A 24,568-nucleotide genomic window follows, 5' to 3' on the forward strand; every position below is an offset into this window, starting at 1 on the left:
GAACCAAGTCCCCTGCGGAGTATCCTGGTGTAAATGCGCCCTTAGACTCACTCAAAGGCACCACCTCGGCCAGGGGTGGGCAACCTGCGGCTCTGGAGCAACATTTGGCTCTTGGGCTCCTCTCCAAATTCTCCAATTATAAAAGTGTGTAGTCTATACACTGAACAAATGCTTTTTTAGAACATGTTGTCAACTAAAATGTGCTTCATTAGACAGCCTTATCAGACTGGTACCAACAAAGGGGAGGACTCAGCTGCAGGACTCAAAAACACAAGGTCTTTAATGAAGGTCAGGGAACAGAAAAACAGCCCAAAAATAACCACCAAAGTTTCCAAAAGCTTGGGGCTTACGCAGAATGCAAAAATGCAAGATGTCTGATCAAAAACTCCAGAACACTGGGAACAAACAACTAGAACATGTGCTCCAAACTGCAGAGACAAACTGGCTCAGACAAAGGGCAGCAGGTGGACTCAATACACAAGGGAGGAGGGGTAATGAGGGACAGGTGAAACCAATCAGGGCGGGGCAGGTAACCACACAGGAGGGAAACACACAGGGGCAGGAAGTGAAGTACCTGAAACGAGAGACAAGGATTAGTGTCAAAATAAAACAGGGAATACTAACAAAACTGAAAACAAGGACACGTGACCTTGATGGGGACCTCAGGGTGTAACAAGACTTGAGTCTCCCTCGTTAAGATAGCTGTGAATTATAAATCCAAGAAAAGGATTTGCTTGCACCACCAACACTGCAAAGTTAAAGAACCACACTTCAACATATAATTAAATACATTTAAATAAATTATTAGGCTGTGTTACCTTCATGTATGGCTCAAATATGTTTTCTGGGGCTTCAGGCGTTTTATTTTTCTTTTTGTTTTGGCCAAAAATAACACTTTTGATAGTACAGGTTGCAGACTCATGACCCAGATGGAGGCCGTGCGGCACATTCTCACCCATCAATACCACTCAGAAGTTAAATTATGACATTACAGTTTAGAAAAACATATAACAACAGTTTATCTGTGATATAAACACGGCCTGAAAGAGAACCAAATATGCAGTTGCATGCTGACCTGTAAGAGTATGAAATACCAAATTGGTAATCATAAAAAACGTTCTAAGTATCAATTAATCCCTCACAACGCTATGAAACGGGATTTGACAACTTGATTGACAACAGTGTGAGCCAATCGATGGGCTCGCATTCAGTAGCGGTGCTCGCGACTGGGTGGGAAACTTGTTACTGATCGCGACTGTGCAGACTCTGGCTCCGAATGACATCACCAGATGGCAGCTGCCGTATCTGGGATATTTTAGCCTCACTCCTGCACAGCGGGGGTCATCAGAGACACGTCGTCCATCTTTATATAAAGTCTGTGTTTGAAAATAGAAACCACACACCATGTTTTATATGAACTTCTTGTAAAAGGACATATTTTAGGTTATTTCTCTCAGTGGGAAAATCTTTCTCCAGGAATCCAGCAGATTACATCAGTCTTGAACTCACACTCTGTAAACTCAGGACAGCTTGGCTCCGACATCTCAGCCTGCAAACAGTGAGACACAGTAACACACCGCAGATCGTGCCAGGCAGTGCGTAGTACGAGTCCCCAGACTGACAGACTGACAGACAGACAGACAGGCTACCTGCTGGCTTTGATCCCAGTCTGCTGACACACACACACCTGTCACCGCTGGTGCGACAGCGTGTTAACAGACATCACATTTCACCCGAAAAACAGGCCTGAAAACATCATCATCTACTCAGACTCGCCTCGACCCGACCCCCACATGACATCAGAGTTTCCATGGGAACCTGTCGTGGTTAAACAGGGCCACGGGGATGGCAGCCAAGTCATGATGTCATTGTTACTTCAAAGAAGGATTTTAATGAAGTGCATATGGAGCGCAGAGAGGGAGAGTGAAGGAGAAAGAAATGCACTGTGTGCAATTAGAACAAATTTGCTGTTATTGTGTGTCATGTTTAAACTGAGTCTTATTACGTTCCACAAGTGTTTTGACAAAGTCGACTCAGAGTTAGTGAGGCCACCCACACCAAGATGATATCAATACACACACCTTTCACCTCAGATACACTGTGACAACAAGAAGTCTGAATTAAAATAGATCATGGTATTCTCTGTGGTGACATAAAGCATGAGCAAAGGACGAACCAGTTTGAATGTCACGATGTCCTCCCAGTATGTTGCTGATTAAACACAGGTATCATTTGAGTGGAGACATTTCATCTACTTGGCACTGGGTTATTTTGGTCGATACCTAAAAGGTATTGAGTACTGGACACATCTTGTCTGAAACATTAAAGCCACAGTGTGTAGGAATTTCTAACGTCTAACGTTGAAATCATATATTGTATTCAAACAGATGGCTCACTCTAGCGCCTCACTGTTTCAAACACGTATTGCAACAACTGTAGTCGCTGTGCACCAAAAAGCTATGATAACACTGATGAAACCATGTCATCCGATACGACATGGAGTATTCATTCAGGCTCCTACACAGACACACGCGACGCGAGTTGACAAACCCCCTCCTCACCATGCTGGCTGTGTTTACAACGTAGGACTGTTGGGGTGGATGTAAATTGAAACAAACCAATCACGTCTTGTCCTTTGACAACTGACAAGTGGCTCAACCTCACACACCTCATCCCTCTCCTTGCATCACTGCGCCGCTAACAGCTGTTAGTGGCCAGTGGCACTACTGCCGCATAACAAAGTCCCACTCTTTGAGCATAATGCAGGTTCATGTATTATGCAGCATCACGGGAGACGGAATCCTCGTCGCCAAGAAAGTGCAAAAGGGAATCAAAAAGGCAGCGTGACCGGAGAATTAAAAAAACAAGGGTCAGCATCGGGGTAGCCTTTCCCAGGTGGAGAGAGCTGCTGAAGGAGAAAGGTAATACAGTCACAGGCCAGCGCTAACAGCGGCTAACAGCGGCTAGGCTAACAGCCAACAGCAGCGCTGGCCTGTGATTGCATTACCTTTCTCCCTCAGCAGCTCTCTCTACCTGGGAAAGACTACCCTGATGTGGGCTTTCGTTTTTTTAATTCGCCGGTCCCGCTGCCTTTTCTATTCCCTTTTGCGCTTTCTTGGCGACAAGGATTCCGTCTCTCATGATCCTGCATTATGTTCAAAGAGTGGGACTTTGTTTCAAATTTGCCAGGGTAGTAGCGAAGCGCCTCTTGCTCCTCTCCTTCGGCTCCTCAGTCACGCAGTGCTGGCCTGGCTCTCAACAAAAAGGCAGTGCTGTATGTCCTCTGCTGGCGGGTGTATTCTCAAGATGGCGAAACGTAATGGAACCCCACAGACGACTTACTCGCACAATGTACAAACAAATCCGAAATTCTCCTTTTACGAGAATAAGTCAGATTATTTGTGGAGGTAACAGTACACCAGTGATGACATATTTATGAATGCAGACATCAATTTTTGCCAATAAACAACTGAAAATGTTGCACAATGTCCCTTTAAAGCTACAACCCGAGCCTCCTCAGCCTGGCCTGCTGATGCACTCTGCAGAGGAGAGTGATATCAGAGAGACAGGGAGCAGACTCAGGGAGACACACAGTGAATGAATCTGGACAGGGTGTCCTCAGTGGGACGGTATCAGGATTAGATAGATGTGGAAGTGGACAGGCCCCTAATGTCAACAGTGCAGAGGATACTGGGGACCGCTGTGAGGATGTGACATGAAGAACTGGATGGACTTTGGGAGGTAAACTGCGTGTGGATGAACAGGCTGGTCTTGCAATTTTTTTGTCGGTTTTCCTACAAAAAGCAATGCACTCAAATTCGTATTCAACGTATTTTGAAAGGCTGCAGTTACATAAACAATGCGCTGATAGCAGTAAACAAGGAAGCACACCCAACAAAAAAAAAAACAGACTTTCGCTCCAGATTTTCCCCTGGAGTCACCTGTCTGGATCCATGTTCAGCAAACTCTGAGTCATTTTAAGGTACGTCCTTACTGTGTGTCTTTTCCTAACCCTAACCTCTGTAACTTTTATTGCCTAAACCTAAATTCGTTAACTTTACGTTAAGGACGTAGTGTCATTCGTAGGATATCATATGAACCGATCTATGAGGGTACGTTAGGATACACAAGTTGAGACACTAAAACACATACAAACCAACACATGCACACTTAGGCTGCTTTCACACCTGCCCTGTTTGGTTTGGTTCAGTTGAACTCAAGTTCCTTTGCCCTCTCAGTGCGAGGGGGGGGGGGGGCAAGATGATGTCAGTCCCACACACTGTGCCAAAATACATCTCGGTCATATCCATCAATTGTTCTTTCTCTGCTATCTGCACACACATGCACACACACACACACACACATGCACACACGCTGCTCCGCTGTATCAAAACTCCACGTTACCAGATCAGCCCTTCGGCTGGCAGCGAGGAGCTGATTCAGCATTACATCATCCTTTCCTCATGCAGGCCCTGCAGCCGAAGACACACAATCAGCCACACACACACACACACACACACGCATTCAAGAGCAGAGCCAGTTAGCAGGGTCGATAGAGAACATCCATCACGCCGGGCCATTTTTTTCTTAGAGCTGAAGTTTGGAAAGACAACATCATTAGCTCCGGCCAGCAGCACAGAAACATGTAATCTGTGAGCCGCTCTGAAAACACAGGAGGAGATTTGTCAAAGCTGCCGACTTCAAACGGGCCTCAAACGCTGCAAAGCCTCTACTGACCCCCTTTACACTCTCAGACCCCGTCTGACAACACACCTTTTACAGCTGGCATATTCAGTCTGATTTAATGGAGACATATGGTGACCTGCACTGATATGAGTTTATGATCATTATTTTAAACCCTAATATTTATAATACAATTTATATGTGTGGCGATTATATTAAAGGGAAATTTTGGTTTATTTCAACCCGTCTCCTATCGTCCTAAATTTGTTTCAAGTGACTAGTGACATAAAAATAATAGTTAGCATGTTAGCTGTTAGCCTAGATACAGCCGGGGCGCATAGTAGTGTCAGACCTGTTAAAACGTAAGTGAACGGGCAACCTTCAAGTGCAAAGTTAGTCCACTAAACAAGCTTTTTCTCCACAAAGACCGCCTCATATCGTTAGGATAAATGTCAGAGAACATATAGAAAACCACATGTAAACGTGTTGCCTTACCTTACCGGTGTGCTGCCATGTTTGTTTACCATTTAGCTCTGCTTTCCAAAGCGCGGCCGAAATATATCTGGCGAGTTCTAGATAGAGCCCAGCTGGATACTACTCCAGGTGGAGGTGTCTCGTCCTCGGTCACATCCAGACCTTGAAAATAAGGCTGCAGCCGGTCCCATTCCTTGCAACAGAGGCATTCCTCTTCTGTGGGCACTGGGGCACAGCATTCACAGGTACACCACCAATCTCCAGAGCTACGCAGCCTTGCAGCAGCCATTCCTCCTCTCTCGTCCTCTACCTGTTGCGCCTCTCTCTCTCTCCTCCTCCGTTCTTCAGTTTCACGAAGCTCTTCGTCAGTGTATTCTGGCTCAAATAAATAAGAGCCATCAAACTCTGCAAAATCAAATTCCTCCTCCACAAAGTCGAAGTCTGGCAAAAAGTCAGCCATTATTCTATAAATCTTTCATAAAATAAATGAATGAACTTTTCAGGCTACTGTCCGGTTCTGCCTTCCAGCTGTTGCTGCTTGTTCTCGTGAGATTTCAGGCACACTTTGGAAAGCAGAGCTAAATGGTAAACAACAAACATGGCAGCACACCGGTAAGGTAAGACAACACGTTTACATGTGGTTTTCTATATGTTCTCTGACATTTATCCTAACGATATGAGGCGGTCTTTGTGGAAAAAAAGCTTGTTTAGTGGACTAACTTTGCACTTGAAGGTTGCCCGTTCACTTACGTTTTAACAGGTCTGATGCTACTATGCGCCCCGGCTGTATCTAGGCTAACAGCTAACATGCTAACTATTATTTTTATGTCACTAGTCACTTGAAACAAATTTAGGACGATAGGAGACGGGTTGAAATAAACCGAGATTTCCCTTTAACTTCTATTGTATAGCACAGAATTGTTTGATTTTATGATCTATGGACACATCGCTGCTTGTGTTTTTTTTTAACTGTGTCTTGTAAGGTGTCCTTGAGTGCTTTCAAAGGTGCCTATAAATAAAATTCATTATTATTATTATTATTATTATTATTATTTATTATCAAAGCTGCAACAAGGCTGATGTTTTGTATTTTCAAAATAAATGAAATGAGAACATGATGAATTGTTGCATGTAATGAGAACGGTGTGTATTCTGAAATAAAATGCAACACAGATCTCTCAGGTGAAAGTCAGTGTGTGTTGGACCCATCCACCACCCTCCCGCCCCAGTCAGACTTTTGTCACCTTAACTTTCGTCCTTGTCCCGTCACGTTTCCCCCTGATGCCTCTGGGTACCATAAAACGATAACGGCAACCGGCCACGTGTCATGCTTACGGTAAAGGACACCTTGTTTGTTGGTTTTTGATGCTGCAAGTCACTGCTGAAGAGACGGATTTCGACGACTTTGGAGTGAGACCGGGTTCCACCAGTTGGTCCAAGAGCTTCTCCTCCATGATGACTCAGGGGCAGTTTGACAACCTGCTGTCTATCATCAGGCCGTATAGCTCTGGGTATCCAGCAACAGCTACCACCAGTTTCTCCTCCATTGTTTACCAACTGTAAACTTGTTGTCATGACGACCACAGAAGGCCCGCCTCTGAAATGATCCGATTGGACAATGGGAAAAAAGTGAGGATGACGTGGTTGCAGTTTTTTCAGCTAGAGGAGTTCAGAGAGACAAACGCGAGGCGTGACGTAAAAAGCTTTGTTCTCATTAACAACAATTACAAAAAGCCGCCTCCAGCTGCTGAAACACTTTCTCTGTGATCGAGGCCTTAGACTGTTGTATGCACACACATGTTCCAACGCACCACACTTCAGACTCTGACAGTTATAGCATATGACTTTGCAGGCTGTTGTCATGAGCCTGTAAATCCAGCTGAACCCCACACTCACCCAGACGAGGTGATAAGTAACGCTTATCAGTTGCATCTCTGTGAGGAGTAATGTGCTCCAGTGACTCATGGTGGGATCTGCAAACACTGGATGCTGGAATACGTCTGGATCAACCTCTCACTGACCCTCCATCCTCTGCAGGCTGCTGCTGCTCTCTGATTTATACCTCAGCTTAATGGGGAAGAGGAGAGAAGAGGAGAGGCGAGAGGCCGGTTGTATTATAGTAACAATATATCGTAAGATATAGATAAGAAAACAGTGCTCACAATGGATCAGAAATGTGCAACAACATTTTTTGCCGACACTAGATATCAAACGAAAGCCAAAGACTGTGTCGTATTAAGTACCTGTGAGATCCCAGAGCCCTATGGTGAAAAGTTTCTCCTCCTGTGTGCTGCTGCATCACGTCTGCAGCTGTCTGTACCAAAGAGTAGTGTGAAAGTAAAGAGCGCTCACTCTGCAGCAAAATCTGGGGACCAAATAGTCCTCAGAAGTACACTGCACAGCACTGACTAGCATAAAAGAAAAATGCTCGACTTAGGGCAGTCTGAGTTGATGGAAGGGTCTCTGACTGACAGTTCGAGTCTCCGCCTTTCAAGGGGCAACCCTGGACAACAGTGACAATGTCAGCAGATTCAGCTACGGCTGTCAAAGATCTTTATGAAACATCATCATTCAGCCAAATGAATGAATGAATATTGCAAAGAGAAACCACAGTAACGAGAGTGGGGTGTGAAGACATGAAACAAGATGAACCGGAAAAAACAGACAAACAAGAGGAGGAGGAGGGAGTCAAACATGTCAGTAGCACAAATCACTGTGATTCTGTGTCAAGACAATGAGCGGTGTCATTTTTAATTAACCAAAACAAGAGCTGCAAAAGAAAACTCCATCACACACACACACACACACACACACACACACACACACACACACACACACACACACACATACACACACAGAGTCAGCGTCTGTCTGTCCCATCTTCCAGCGTACAAATGAGGTCATTCAGGATGAGTTTTATCAGGGCCCCAGAGAGCCAATAAATCAGGAGTGTGTTGTCTTTTCACCGCGTGTGCATGTGTGAGTGTGAAACAGAGACACACTGAGAGACACGCAGAGAGAGAACATAATGATTATATGTCCCTTCGTGCTGTTTAACAGTCTGGGAATCTGTCTTACTGACCTTTCCCGTGTTACACTGCTGGGCCACTGCTCTGACCGTCACACACACACGCTTCACACACATCTGGCCTCCTCATTACAAATGAGAGCTGATCCTGGTGTTAGCAGGACTTACAGTGTGGTTAGAACATGCTCCGTCACCACAGAGTCTTTTTTCTTTCCTGAACCTTCTACCCTTCAGTTATTTAAATCACCCCTCCGTACGGGTCCATCCTGAATCCACCTACTCATAAAATCAGCGATGGATTTCACTTGGACGTCTGCTTCTAAATTATAGTGTTCAGCATGTGGAGAGATGCCGTTTGGAACAGAGAACTCCATCTTTCAACCTCGTCTTTTTTGGGGGGGAGATCAGCCTTCCTGCTGACGAGGCTCGGTGTTAGGGAGGTTTCCATACAAGTCCTGGAAAATGTGTACTGTAGATATCTTTATGTCAGAGCTCAACTGTTCATTGATAGATAGAGGATGAACCCTCAGATTAGTAATGAGGAAAAAGGGTCTATATATGAAGAGGGCTAAGATATGGTTGATGTTTCTCAGCTGGACAAGAGACAGATTTGATTTGGTGTTACTGAGCTGGAAGAGCTGCTAGTTATGGAAATATCAAGAGAGGCGTCAAGAATTATTGGGACGAAGCTGCGAAAACCTTTCAAGAGCCCATTATAAAATTTTCATTTTAGAAAAGCATGCACTTCACTGTGACTGCTGCACTTCTTGCCGGCCTGGTTACAGTACTTTTCTACACACACATGCAGCAGAGTCTCACTTCCCATAACAAACACCACCACACTACGTCACATGTACACGTAATGTCTAAAAGCAGAAGGCTTGGCCGCTATAAGTCATGGAGAATTAGAACTGTGCTAGTTTTCCATTTGTATCAAGCATCAGATAAGTTGAGTTAATTTGCCTTACTTGACATTGCATGTCCTTCGAAGCAGCTACAATGTCGATGCTAAAACGATATATCAGTTGATGCATATTAGAGCTACGTGATGTCGACCTACAGAAAATAAATTTGCCACCATTATGTTACATCACCTGGAAGATGACCATAACAATTAATTTCATTATCCATCCATCCATTTTCATCCATTTTCATCCGCTTATCCAGGGCCAGGTCGTGGGGGCAGCAGGTCGAGCAAAGCACCCCAGACGTTCCTCTCCCCAGCAACACTTTCCAGCTCCTCCTCCTCCTCCTATAATCCCTCCAGTGTTTTCTGGGTCTGCCCCGGGTCCTCCTACCAGTGGGACGTGCCCAGAACACCTCTAACAGGAGGCGCCCAGGAGGATCCTGATCAGATGTTGAACCACCTCAACTGACCCCTTTCAACGCGAAGGAGCAGCGGCCACTCAACTGAGTAGGCTTGCATCTCTGGTCTGGCAATGAATTTGCAATTTATCTCGTCCAAACGATGGACGGACCAATGAACGCCAGAGGTGGGGGCGGGTCTAGCGATTAGCCAATCAGCGCCACGCTGATGTCAAGCTGTGCGCCGGTGGGTAACTGGTGAGGATAGCAACAATGGCGACCGCTACAGATCCTACAGACCACATTAACGATGCTATCGAGGTATTTCGCCACTACTTGCGTTAATGGAGGACCAAATTAAGGAAGCTGCTAAACTGGATTAACGGCGATACAGCTGGGCGTGCACGACGACAGAGACATTTTAAACGGGCAATGCTCACTTGTTTTCAGCACCCCCGAGGCATGGATACTAATGACATCAAATTCTGGGTGAGTCGTTTGTCTGTCTCTGTGTGTCAGCCCTGCCTCTCACCCAGTGTCAGCTGGGATAGGCTCCAGCCCCCCGTGACCCCCAACAGGATAAGCGGAAATGGAAAATGAATGAATGAAAGAAATGTTATGGGATAAACGTGGCCTTTATCAGGATCAGTTTTGACATCGCGGACAGATTTTACGATCAGCAGATGGATTTATTGGTTTAGCCGTTGCCAATATTACACATCTGCTTTCATTAAATCCTGTGGTTGTTTCGTTTTCTTTCACACCACAAACAAACCGTGACAGAGTTCGTTTGGAAACAAACTGAGACCCACCTTTTCCAGCGGTCTTGGTTCAGTTGTTTGGGCCACACCAGGGTTTGATTGACAGCTTTCACACCAGCCCAAACAAACTGTACTGACTGCACAAACAGGCCTGAGTATGTTTCAACCAAACCAAACAGGTCAGGTGTGAAGGCACAGGCACACTCGTAGTTGATATATTTTTTGACTTTGATGAATGCACACGTAAACACGAGTGCATGCAAATGTTATTCATTTCCACTTGACATCAGAAAGATCTGGTGCCTGAGAGTAAGAGCTAGGTTTACAGCCAGCTGGAATAAGAGGCAGAGTTCAAATGACCACCAACAGGACCCTCCTGTTACTCTGTTGCCATCAACAACATCAACAAACACAACACTTTAACATGCAGAGCGTGGTAGCCATGGATCCTCTTCATTCCTCTGTGGGCGCCAGCTTCTTCAAACTCTGAGACCCTGAGAGTGTTTACGCTTTGTGCCCTCTGAGTGTGTGTGTGTGTGTGTGTGTGTGTGTGTGAATGTGCTAACACTGACTCAAACCTGCAACTGGAAGCAGCCATTTCGAAGGTACAGAACACAATGAGGACATTTAAAACTCCACTGAGAAGCGTATACAGGGGGCAGTTAGACACTGGCGCGCACTCCGGTCTCAGAGGGTCTCAGAGGGTCACTATCAATTACAGTTATTCCCCTTCAGTCTCCATGTAAACACAAACAGAGGGAAAAATAAAAGTTAAAAATACTCAGAGGGTCATTCATCTTAATACGCAGCAAAACAATTCCCTCTCAATCACATCCCGCATCCCATTTTGTTGCCCTGTGCTTATCTGTTCAGCGTCACCACATAAATGGAATTGCTCTGTGCTTGTGAGAGCGCAACACACACACACACACACACACGCAGTCTTTTTTGGCAACAGTTTCCCAAAAACACAACCAAGAAATTCCCCTGTGAACTGATCCGGCTTTTTTCTTCTAACATTTTCATGGCGCTCGCTGCATAGCTATGCAGTGACACATCATTGTTTTACGATCCGACTTAAATGTTGGTTTGCAGCACGCCACATAAATCATATTTCACTCTCCCTGTCTCTGTTATGCAACTATGGTGTTTCAGCATGAAAACCCTGAGCGCCCGTAGCTGCAGGCTGATAGCACTGCGCCCTCAGCCAGGCCAGAAACTGCATGTATGAGCTCATCGCCTCCGAGCTGCTGCATGTATTTTTATTTTCTTTATTACTTGATGCAACCTGACCTCACAAGAGAAACTGGCAGGGTAGAGAGCTGAATGTATACAGCGTGAGTCAAGGTCTGTCAGCGGGAACAGTGATGGCAATTAGCCGCTTTGCTTTTCCAAACACCCTTTGTGTTGGAAATCAGGCTGGTGTTATTCCAGATCTGCCACAACGGCTCAGGAGAGAAGAGCCAGACGGTCGGCATCATTAAGGCTGTTTATTATTCAGAGGTCACAGGAGTGCGGCTCTGAGAGCTCCGAGCTGAAGATGAGAGACAGAAACAGGAACGAACAGCGAGGAAGAAATAAAAGTGGGGTCCTTGTGGTGAGGAGGAAGAGGAGAGCCGAAGCCACACACAGATTAAAGCTCAAACAGAAACACCATCACACACGCACTCTCAAAACACACTTTCAGCACAACTTTCCACTCGCTCGACATGGATCTTCATTATGTGTGCAGTAGTTAAGTGTGTGGCCGGCGGTTTGGTCACAGGGTCCTCTGAGGTACAGAGATGGGACCTTCCCCGCTCTTGACATGAAATTTCCACTGCGTTTAGGTTACCAGTTTATTGCTGAGACACGGCGGGATCACAGGGTCAGTCTGCAAACCTTAGACACACACTGTGACAGAGCCACCTTTAATAAACTCAGGCAGTACCCGTCATATCAACTGACTGACACGTAGACAAGTACGGATAAACATGTGGTCATGAGCACGCTCAAACACTCGAGGGAGAAGAGGAACCTTAAGTGGGGTTTTTTCTCCAGCTGGCAAAGTGCGTTCCTCTTTCTCTACTGTAGCTACGGCCTCATCTATCATCATTCACCAAGATGAAGTTCACTTCTTAGAAATGAAATCATCTGAGCATTTGACTGACAGGAAGGCAGCAAGCAGGTGGTGGATGAGTTGTTTATTCAAAAATATCGAAAATAAAAAAATAAACAGATGAATTTATTCTTTTTTTTTTTTTTTTTGTTCTGTAACCACTTATCCTGTTCACCCTGGACAGGTCACCAGACTATCACAGGGCTGACACATAGAGACAGACAGCCATTGACACTCACATTCACACCTACGGACAATTTAGAGTCACCAATTAACCTGCATGTCTCTGGACTGTGGGAGGAAGCTGGAGCACCTGGAGGAAACCCACGCTGACACAGGGAGAACATGCAAACTCTGCACAGAGGGGCTCCCCCACCCTTGGTTTGAACCTGGAACCTTGAGTTTGAACCAGGAACCCTCTTGCTGTGAGGCGTGTTGGGAATAGAATGATTTTATGTGTTTTACTATCAGTTGTGTTTCACTATATAAGTTTTAGATGTGTGAACAATGAGAATACCGAGATGATTTCAGCTGATCTGAATGTGTTTGCTTTGCAGAAGTGGAGAAGTACAGGAGAGGAAGAGACATGAAGTCTGAGGAGCACATACCACAATGCTTAGATAATTAGTTTCATATATGGTAAAAAGAATAGAAAGTGATGTACAGATAGTAAGGTACAGCACGTGTAGGGAGTTGTGTTGTTCTCTTGTCTTTCAAAACAGGAACCACGCCCCCACTGTCAGCGGGAAGGAGTCCGATTAACACGAGGCAGGGCCGTGGTGTGGTGAAGGAGGAAGTGGAACTGCCAATGAGAAGAGGACAACGCCTTGCGTGCACAATGACACTCTGTTACGCTCAAATATACTGGGTCAGGGAAAGGACAGGAGGTCAGACTTCGTGAACTGACACACCTTTGTTGTTCGTCAGGGACGTGAAGTTGAGACCCAGAGCTCTGTAATTTTATTCCTTTACTGCTTAATAAACTACATTAACTGAGACCGAATATCTTCCCCGATTGCTTCATTAAAGAACACGCAGGACTGAGCTCACACATAGCACATTAGAGAGTAGGATGAGACTCTTAGTCCAACAGGCGACAATGCTAACCACTGCACCACTGTGCTTAACACATACCTATAAAAGAGGATGGTCCGTCTAAATTAGAACAGAAACACTATTTTTGGTCATTAGAGCCTTGTAATCAAGGATTTACTGGCAGTTTTGAAGGTTTGGAAACATCATATTTTTCAGGTTTTTGTTGCATGATGACATTGTTTTTTTAAATAACCACAATTGCAGCATCTGCAGTGATGCGGGCACTGCGCCGGACCGCCATGGTGAAGAGGGAGCTGAGCCAGATGGCAAAGCTTTCTATTTACTGGTCCATCTACGTCCCAACCCTCACCTATGGTCATGAGCTCTGGGTAGTGACTGAAAGAATGAGATCGCAGACGCAAGCGGCAGGAATGAGTTTCCTCTGTGGGGTGTCTGGGCTCAGCCTTAGAGATAGGGGGAGGAGCTCGGACATCCGGAGGGAGCTCTGAGTAGCTGCTTCTTTGTGTTGAAAGGGGTCAGTTGAGGTGGTTCGGGCATCAAATCAGGATCCGGGCGCCTCCTGTTAGAGGTGTTCTGGGCACGTCCCACTAGTAGGAGGCCCCGGGGCAGACCCAGAACACACTGGAGGGATTACATATCTCATCTGGCCTGGGAACACCTTGGGGTCCCCCAGGAGGAGCTGGAAAGTGTTGCTGGGGAGAGGAACGTCTGGGGTGCTTTGCTCGGCCTGCTGCCCCCGTGACCCGGCCCTGGATAAGAGGATGAAAATGGATGGATTGACAAGAGTTCAATCTATGAGAACATATAATACATGTCCATGATACTTGGTGGATCAAGGAAAGACAAAACTCTTGCACACTTACTCCACGCCACAGAAGCATGCAGGCATTACTTCTATTGTACGCTGTTTTTTGATAACCTTGCACCTATTTAATGTGTGTTTAGGTATTCTCCCTCAACAAAATTTTCTATAGACATTCATAGTTTCCAGAGAATGGAGCGTTATGACCTTTGGGTTTCCATCTAGCGCTATCATCAGGCTGACTCCATGAGGGATTTATCTCGCTGCTGCTCAGACGCCACTTGCTTGCAAATATCCCTCGAGAGTCATCATCAGACCTCGTCTGTTAATCTGTGCACGCCAATCTTTAATTAACAATCATTTGTATTCCATTCACCTTGCCTCTCCTGATTGAAATTGTTCTTTATTGACCTAGAACACTCAGACATGTCCTTACATTGTGGGTTACCTGTAACCTGGAGAGACAAGATCTGCAGTCAGACACCACGAAGGATACAGTAGAGCCACATTAAATCACCCGCAGTCTCCTGCAGCATGCTCAGCTAATTGTTCTCTGTACAGTAACAACATCCAGGGATCGGAGTGTGTGTGAGGATAAACTTTATCGACAGAGAAATCAGCCAACCTCAATCACCGGCCCCGGCTTGCCTCCTGTCTTACAAACAGGATTATCGTCTCAAGATCTGTGGCTGGATGAGGTCACTGTAATTATCCAGAACTGAGGAAACATTTAGTGTCCCAACTGTCATGTTCTTCCGTTTCTCAGGAATTATCATTGTGGTTTGTTGTGGACCCGAAACGACGTAGCATGTTCTGTATCTTTGCAATGGAGTGAGTTTTTCCCAGCAGAGTCGTAACTATAAACCTCTGTTTAAATGTCACGACCAAACAGGCCCCACAGAGGCATTGTGCTCTTTGAGGACTGATGCCAGCGTAGTGTTTTTTCCACTGGAGCTGCACCGGCCAAGATCTCTGCCTGTTTTCATTATTTCTCTTTCTGGTTTTCATGCCAAATATAGTACTCAGTATTCCCACAGTATTTTAGTATTATCAGCATGGGAAAACCTCTGAAGCATCGTATACACCAGAGGAAGTTACGTCCATGATCTGTTTGGAGTAATTCAGTGTTCTGATGTATTCTTTTTAAATTGCATTATGTGTATTATTTAAATGTGTTACTCTGTGCTGTGTTTGATCACGTTTGGGATAAATAATACTGTACGTCAAAAGCTGCATAGTCATTTTCTCAGGAGTGGTGTGTCATGTTTAGGAGTTGCACAATGCAACATGTACAGTGAGAAAAGAAGGGTCTGACTGTTCAACCATCAAATCAAACTGTATGATGCTAATTTAAGACATTAGTACAGATACTATATAAAAAATGACACCAGCATCAAGGTGACTAGAAGCCTCAGTTACAGTCTGTGCTTCTTAAAGTCAAGAAAGGATCCTTAAACTGCTGAATTTCAAAGAGGCAACATCATCGAATCCCTCCGAAAGTCTGTTCCAATGTCAAGGATCCTTCAAATTCTGCCGAAGACCGAGTCCTTCCTCCAGAGAATCTTCAAGGATGCATGTGTGTATCCTCAGCGCACCATTCTTTGCACACGATTTGCCAGAATTTAAGGCTGGGCCTCTTCAATGGCACACACCTGGAAGGACTCGTCCCATCAAGGAAGCACCCTTGACTTTAAAGGAAATGGCCACTTCAGAATGAAAATACAGACAGTACTTACTGACCCTCATGCCGACAAGAAGTCCAGTGTAGTTTTTCAATCCACAAAACTCGTTCGGGGTATCGGAGGATAACAGCTAGCTGGATTTTTTCCATACACCTGAAGTGCATGGAACCCACATTTTGAAAATGTAATAAAACTCCGCTAATACATTTCAAAAACATCAGAATGGCTCGTCCGTTGTAATCCAAGTGCCCTGAAGCCGCGGCATGCTAAATTGACTTGAAAAGACATGATTTACTCCACTTTTATAGCATCATTTCTAACTGTGGTCAGTTAGGCGTGTTGTGTTTACATGGCAACTTGCGCGAGACTCAAGAACTAGCACCACCACTAGCCATCAGCTAGTCTCGCACTGTCTGTATTTTCATTCTAAAGTGGCCATTTCCTTTAAGAATCACCAAGTATCTTGAAAACAGGTTGAGGGGAAACAGGAAGTGCCTGCAGTTTATTTAGTCCGTGTGAAAAATGGCGATGGCCGAAATGCTGAACTTGAGGCTTCAAGAACTTTAGGTAACTATGAATGTACTTTATGTAGGCACCGAATGTAACTACGTTAAGTTTGATCCAGGGTTCCCACACATTTTCATGGACAAAATTTCAAAACTTTTTTCCAGGACTTTTCAAGGACCCGTAATGAAATTTTCATTTTAGAAAAGCATGCACTTCACTGTGTCTGCTGTACTTGCTGGCCTGATTATGGTACTTTTCTACACACACGCATGCAGGAGAGTCTCACTTCCCATAACAAACACCACCACACTACGTCACATATACACGTAACGTCTAAAGGCCCTGACACACCAAGCCGACGGTTGGCCATAGGTCAAAGTTGGGCCGTTGGTGAGCGTCTGTCGCCCTAGTTTTTGTGGTGTGTCCCGCACCGCCGGCACTTCGGTGTAAGCAGCTTTTTGGCCGATTGTGCATGTTGAATCACCGATGGAGCTTGACGGTGAGAGAAATCACTCTGATTGGCTGTTCAGGTTTTATTTCCTCGCCCCTGTAGCGAGTGAATCTGCCTGTAGTGAAACCGGGGCTAACCAGTGCTTCCTCCTCAGGCTCCACTTCACTCAGCTGCCCGACAGACCCGCTGCTTCTTCCCACTTTAACCTGAATAAAGCTAGCTGGGAGCGGCTAGCGGAGCGTTAGCCACAGCATGACCGGAGGGAAGCACAGCCAGTTAGCCTCTGCTAGTCTCTGAGCTCGCCCCTGCTCTCCGTTTGGATCCAACCGGAGCACCAAGCCCTGGTTTGTTATTCAGGTTAAAGTGGGAAGGAGCAGCGGGTTTATCGGGCAGCTGAGTGAAGTGGAGCCTGCGGAGGAAACACCGGGACCATCTGGATGTAATAGTCCGTGGAGGTGCTGCGGTGCTCGGCGGCACAGATAGGAAACCCCTCAGCTGACAGGATGTACCACTCTCTCACTCCACTCTCTCTGACGCAGGCGCAGAACATACATGCCACTTGGCCGTCGGATGTAGTCCGTGTAGTGTGTTCAAATGCAGCTGACACAGGGCGACGTGAGGCGACGTAGACGACGCAACAGTTGGCTTTTGTCGCCGCTAGTTCTTTGATGTCGGTTTGGTGTGTCCGCACCTTAAAAGCAGAAGGCTTGGCCGGCATAAGTCATAGAAAATGTAACTGTGCAAGTTTTCCATTTGTATCAAGCATCAGATAAGTTGAGTTAATTTGCCTTAGTACTTGACATTGCACGTTTTGATGTGACTTTTGTGCGTCACAGTGTCGATGCTGAAATGATTTATTGTGTAGTGCTAAGCTGACGCATATCAGAGCTACGTGATGTCAACGGCTAACTGACAGAAAATAAATTTGTCATGATGTTACATTACGTGGAAGGTTATCCCTGGAAGATTACTGTGACAAGTAATTTCAAAGTCTTCCAAAACTTTTAATGATTTTGTGAAATTTCATGACTTTCCAGGTTTTCCTGGACCGTGGGAATCCTGTATATATGCTTATGTGACTTGAGTCTCAGAAGTAATTGACGAAACCATGATCTTTTCCTAAACCTAACCAGACTTTGACCATTTTACAACCCTAAACACGTGTTTGAAACTGTGACTGTTCCTAACAGACCTTGCACTGGCATTATTGTTGTGTTGTCAGCATGTAATTGAAAGACATTTTGTTCCCACCTCCACGTAATGCTTTGGGAAAAGTTCACATCCATTTCATGTTTTTTTGTGAGACTGTGTTGGTTTGTCTTGTCTGAACACTTGTGATCAAACCTGGGCCACACACACTCACACTCACCCCCGAGGGCACGGGGCGCTGGCACTATCACAATCACACATCTGGTCTGAGTCAAAGTAAAGCTCTGATTATCCCTGCAAATGGACTCAGACCTGACTGACCAGTTTAGTCGTCCTTTCTGTGGACTCCATCTTAAACTTCCCCCTTCATCAATCCACTTCAAAGCTGACGGCTGACATATACGAGCAGTGAGGCTCAGTGTGTTTTACAAGCATGCTTTTTGTGAGTGTGTGTTTCTAATGAGAGAGCATGTAATATGAAAGCAGAGGATTTCTAGAGGTCAGCTCGAAGTTTTACAAGAAGCTTTGATTTTACTTGTGTGTATCAGGTCTCCAGGAGCTGTGCCAGGCTTTGAAGCTAGTTTTCGTAGTGGCTAAACAGTGGTACTGGAATATCTGGGGTCCATCACGTGATGTTCCAAAAATACTTTTTCCCATAGACTTAGATTGGGAAAGAGATGTCTGCAAATCAGTGGATACATTTTTTGAACATCACAACCACTGCGTAATGACTTGTTCCACTATCAGGACTTAATACATTCGGTCCGATAACGTTTCTAAAGTCTAAAAGACGAGACTACGATATTACGACATCCAAAATGTAAGACATGATCTGGTCTCATAATGCGCAGCCTTAATCTCATCTAATGAGCTGTTGAAATGTTACATACTCTATAAACTATCTGTAGGTGGACTATCCAAATAAAATGTTAACAGAAGATCTTCTCTCGAGGGACTAATGTGATGTGTTTATCAGGCAACTCTGTCTGACTTACAGTGAAGTGATGAAGGAACATTTAAGATCACGATTAAATACACGTTTAGTCAAGGAACAGACAATCTGACACAAGGATTTGACCTTCATTTCCTCAGCTGTTTAATTATATAAACTTTTTAAATATCAATCCAAATCTTTACATGCAGTACCTGGTGTGCAGGGGGGAGGTTATTAACCGTGTTATTACCTTGTTCAGCAATAAAATCTCACACTGCAGGTACTGTACATTTCATCACAGATGCATTGCTGAATTTTCTTGTAAACAAGCAAAAGTTCTGATTACACTCAGGGTTCCCACGGTCACGTAAAACTTTGAAAAGTCATGGACGTTTACAATGTCATTTTTTCCAGGTCTGGAAAACCTGAATCTGAAAAAGGGATAACCTTCTACATAATGTGACATAACAGCAAATTTATTTTCTGTAAGTTGACCGCTGACATAACGTAGCTCTGATATGTGTCAGCTTAGGGCTGCATGATATATATCGTTTCAGCATCGACACTGATGCACAAAAGTCGCATCAAAGGACGTTCAGTGTCAAGTAAGGCAAATTATTAACTTACACTAACTAACTTAACTGTGTGTGTGTGGAGAAAAGCACTGTAACCAGTGAAGTGCATGATAATCCGAAATTAAATTTTATTATTGGTCCTTGAAAAGTCCTGGAGAAGTTTTTAAATTTTGTCCATGAACATGTGTGGGAACCCTGTACATTCAGTGTTTCTCACCAGACTGCCTTGTGAGTGTCGCTGAGGTCTGACAAGTGTGTTAAATGTATTTACTTCCTCATATAAACATCAGCAAAGTTGATTTTATTTCAAATCATGTGTCGTTTGCATCCATGTTGGTTGATTGCTGTGCTTCTTTGCACTCTCCCACCGTCTGTAGATCGCTGGAAAAGTGTGAAACCCACAGCAAGGATGTGAGCCATGTTGCCTCTTGCACTTGCACGTGTGTTACCATGGTGCTACTAGTAGTCAAAAAGTCGTTCGTCCAGGAGGCCAATCACTTACTTCAGTATCAAGTTTTTAGCATCAGCAAAATCAAAGCAAAATTAATACCACACGCACACACAAAGAAACAAAACCAGTTTCACAGAAACCCAAATTCACCTTTAAACAAACAAAATTCAAACATCTGAGACATTCTGAAACAAAAATGTTTGAGGGAGGAGGACCGTCTGCCTTCACTGGTGTTCCTCCTCTTAATCTGCTCAGTCCTCCATGGCTGCTCAGTACGGCTTCTTCTACTCAGAAAACACACACACCACAGAAATGAAGCACTGTTTTGCATCAGTGGCAGTGGTTTAAACACAACATGTTTGTTTTCATATCATCTCACCTGCAGTGATTTTTTTCTTGCTGTGGAGAAAAGGAATGATAATTAGTTTTTCACATGTCAACACAAATGATACAAGCACAGTGGTTAATAATGAGACATTCGTTCACTGTTCTGTCTGTATGAGGGTCTCCTCATTCACCTGAGTCCAGGTAACGCAGCAGCACGCACAGGACGACAGCCAGTGCAACCATAAGGAAGCCAACAGTGAAGTAAAACATCCAGCTGGTCGGCTCTGAGCAGAGAAAACAAACATGACATCAGGTGTCAGACATGTTCCTCTGCTGCCACAGTGTGGTAGCTCACAGTACTGCAGCACAGTGAGTGTGACTGTACCGTTCACTCACCTTCAACAGTCAGGATGAAGCTCTTCCTGATGGGCACCCTCAGGGACCGATGTGAAACGCTGCATGTGAACTGTTTCCCTGAGTCCCTGAGTGAAGCCTGGAGGTAGAAGAACGCCGTCAGCGAGTACGTCTTGTCCTGGTTGTGTTTGTGGCTGGACAGCAGAACGGTCTCCAGCACCCTGGGAAGAGGAGTGCCCACCCTCTGGCCCGACACTGCCGGGTCCTGCACGTACCAAATGATCTCCACATCCAGAGGGAAGTAACTGTCCGCATCACAAGTGACCTTCTGCTCCCCGCCTTCCTGCAGGGAGAGCGTGGGTCCGATGTTGAGGGAGACTCGGGGAGGCTCTGAGGAGAGGGGAGGATTGACGTTAGTGAATGAATGATGAAATTATTATTAAAGCAATTCCAGCAAGACATTTCTGTAATGAGTTTGAGCCCAGCTGCTAACATGTGCAAGATCCATTATCTTTATAACAAACAATTTGAAGACTTCACCTCGGGTGTTTTTTTTACCTTTTTCTGACAGTGTAGATAGATAGATAGATAGATAGATAGATAGATAGACAGACAGACAGACAGATCCTAAAACATCCCTCTTGCCTGGCTGCTACTAGCATCCTCTCTATGACTCTTCCTCACCTTCAACATTCAGATTTATATCCAGGCTGACGGAGAGTGGCATCACTGATATCGAACAAATGTAAGTTCCTTCACTGCTCATCTTGGTGAACGGGAGGGTGTAGGTAACATCGCCTCCTCCTAGGCTCCTCAGCCCCACCCCCGTTCCCTGGGTCTGTCCTAAGCGGCTGTTGTGACTGAAGAGTCTGGTTCTTTCTCCACGATGCTGCATGTGCCACTCCACCGTGACGTTTGGTCCTTTGTGGTCGACGGCAAACTGACAGTGGAGCTTCTGCTGGGAGCCCAAGCCCGCTTTCACTGATGGAGTCAGTGTTTTAATGACCATGGCAACTACGGAAACAGATGTGACGAGACAGAGATACGTTTAGTGCATCATTACTATGATGATCAGCCTGGTTTCAGTTTATCTTCAAGCCTTACAAAATAAACTCATGGCAAAATTTTGGCTACTTAGCTTGCAGTATTTTTTATCCCAAAACGATTCAAATAAAAGACGCTGTGCTGAATGTTACCTGTTGTGGTGAGTATCTCTCTGTCCTCTATGGCAGGCCAGCTGCGGTAGTCCTGCTGTCCTGGGGGAGCCTGGTTGGATGGGTGTCTGAGGAAGCTGGTGACTGTGAACAGGTCCTTGGAGTGTCTGAGGGTGCAGGTGAACCAGCGGTTATACTCCTGGGCCTCCTGGATTGGCCAGCGGACATAGATGCCCTCTGTACTGTACCTACGCAGTTCACACTCCAACTGATCTGCATCCAGTCCATCTGAATACCGCCGCAGGTCCAACTTCGATCCTGGAACAGAAGAGAACACGTTAGGATACAACAGGTTTCAGTCTGTTAGTTCTATAAACAACAAGTCTCACCAGTGATCAGGAAAGTGATGGCATTTGGATTAACTGGAGCGTCTCCTTTCTGACCAAACTGCAGCATGGCCTCTCTGTGGATGAGCTGAGTCTCAGTGTGACCCTCGTTATTCACAAACACGTGTTCATCAGTGAACTGACAGGGCAGCCATGACACCTGGTGGACACACCGCACACCTGAGAGACACACAAAAAGTCAGTACAGTCAGCCAACATATAATATGATGTAATGTAGTGTAGTGTAGTATAGTACAGTAGACTACCCCTCATCAATGTGGTATATTGACAATGATCAAAGTTAAAATCACAGTACCCAAATAAATATTGACAAAATTAAAATTAAACTGTTGAAAAGTTAATTTACCTATAGACAATTGCAGGTTCACGTGTTATCAGATATATTAAAGAAAGTAGTATCAGCTTGTGTGTGTTAGTAGAAAAGTGTTAAAATCAATAAATACTTACATATTAAAATAAGTGCTATTAGAGATTCGTAAGTAAAAGATTTTAAGAGGAACACCCAGACAGGGATTAGTAGCCTTGTACACGGTAATGTTTTTCTTCTTTATATCTGAGATTTGTTAGCATGTGAATGGCAACTGTCAATTCAATAGTAGTATTGTATAGTGTGGTGTGGCCTGGCGTAATATGGTATTAGTATAGTATAACACAGTACAGTACAGTGAAGTACAGCACAGTATAGTGCAGTGTAGTATAGTATACTTGTAGTATAGTATAGTATAGTATAGTATAGAATGGCATAGCAGTGTTAACATAGTAGAGCATAGTGCAGTGTATTGTAGTATCGTATGGTATAGCACAGAATGGTGCAGGATTGTATAGTATAGTATATAATGGCATAGTATTATAGTATAGTATAGTATCGTATAGAATAGAATAGTATAGTATAGTATAGTATAGTATAGTATAGTAAAGTATAGTATAGAATGGCATAGTAGTGTTAATATAGTAGAGCATAGTGCAGTGTAGTGTAGTGTAGTATCATATAGTATAACAGAACGGTGCAGGATTGTATAGTATAGTATATAATGGCATAGTATTATAGTATTGTATAGTATAGTATCGTATAGAATACAATAGTATAGTATAGTATAGTTCAGTATAGTATAGAATGGCATAGTAGTGTTAATATAGTAGAGCATAGTGCAGTGTAGTGTAGTATCGTATGGTATAGCACAGAATGGTGCAGGATTGTATAGTATAGTATATAATGGCATAGTATTATAGTATAGTATAGTATCGTATAGAATAGAATAGTATAGAATAGTACAGTATAGTTTAGTATAGTATAGTATAGTATAGAATGGCATAGTAGTGTTAATATAGTAGAGCATAGTGCAGTGTAGTGTAATGTAGTATCATATAGTATAACAGAACGGTGCAGGATTGTATAGTATAGTATATAATGGCATAGTATTATACTATAGTATAGTATAGTATAGTACAGTATAACACAGAACACAGGAGTGCTGTATAATATAGAATGGCATATCAGTATAGCACAGTACAATGTCATATAATAATATAGTAGTCAGTAAAGTGTAGTACAGCATAGTACAGTGTAGTTTAATATAGTATTAGCAGTGTAGACATTATTGTTAGGGATGTAAATGTCACAGTGGCGGGTGGATAAATAAGGTGATTTCCAACCCTGGTATGGTGTTGGTATAGCATAGCACAGTAAAGTACAATGATGCACTATAGCATTATACTATCATGGTACAGTACAGTAGAGTACAGTAGAGTACAGTACAGTAGAGTACAGTAGTAAAGTATAGTAATACAGTAGTTAAGTACCATACAGTTACAGCTTCGTTCAGTTCAGTTCAGTTCAGTGTTGTGAAGTACAGTATCTACAGCAGTCATTTCATTCATGTCCTTTGGGCTATTCGCCCCTAACACGTCACAATGTATAACAAAGCTGAAGACGATAACTTACCCAAACAAAGATACAAGAAGCCGAGTATCTTTAAGATCAGACTCATGATTATACATCGGTAGAAATCGCTCCTTGTTGCTCCAGCACCACACCGAGCTGTTGGAGGGATACTTTCACTTTCACTTTACCGGAAAAAAAACTCACTTCGCCTGCCTCTCGCATCACGTGGTAGGTAGATGAAATATCACTGACAAAACATTTTAAAATAACTACAATATATGATGTGAAACTGTAATATTTTAAATGACACAGTAGGAGTGTGTCATACATATTGTTAAATCACTCATTCCCAGGCTGTATATTATTCAGTGTAAACTAGTGTATGCCATAATTACACATCACTATAATCGGGAAAGTAAATATAAAGCACATGTTATCTTAGTGCAGCTCCAGAAACATTTCGCGCTGATTCATGGTGCAGTGAACAT

General features: G+C 44.2%; 2 protein-coding genes across 2 annotated transcripts in view; both read right to left on the minus strand.

The window, feature by feature from the left end:
- Positions 1-24,568, minus strand: part of LOC125889186 (TLC domain-containing protein 3A-like) — a 198,612-nt gene that overhangs the window by 152,490 nt on the left and 21,554 nt on the right. The window lies entirely within an intron of this gene.
- dhrs13b.2 (dehydrogenase/reductase (SDR family) member 13b.2) lies at positions 19,069-24,260 on the minus strand. Its single transcript, XM_049576941.1, has 8 exons — positions 24,141-24,260; positions 22,181-22,357; positions 21,834-22,109; positions 21,322-21,651; positions 20,680-21,027; positions 20,475-20,567; positions 20,336-20,355; positions 19,069-20,240 (listed from the first exon to the last, which is right to left on the minus strand). The coding sequence occupies exons 1-8, from the start codon at positions 24,184-24,186 to the stop codon at positions 20,226-20,228; spliced, it is 1,305 nt and encodes a 434-aa protein (XP_049432898.1). The 5' UTR covers positions 24,187-24,260; the 3' UTR covers positions 19,069-20,225.

This window comes from Epinephelus fuscoguttatus, linkage group LG5 (genome assembly GCF_011397635.1).
Source record: "Epinephelus fuscoguttatus linkage group LG5, E.fuscoguttatus.final_Chr_v1".
In the NCBI taxonomy this organism is placed as follows: domain Eukaryota; kingdom Metazoa; phylum Chordata; class Actinopteri; order Perciformes; family Serranidae; genus Epinephelus; species Epinephelus fuscoguttatus.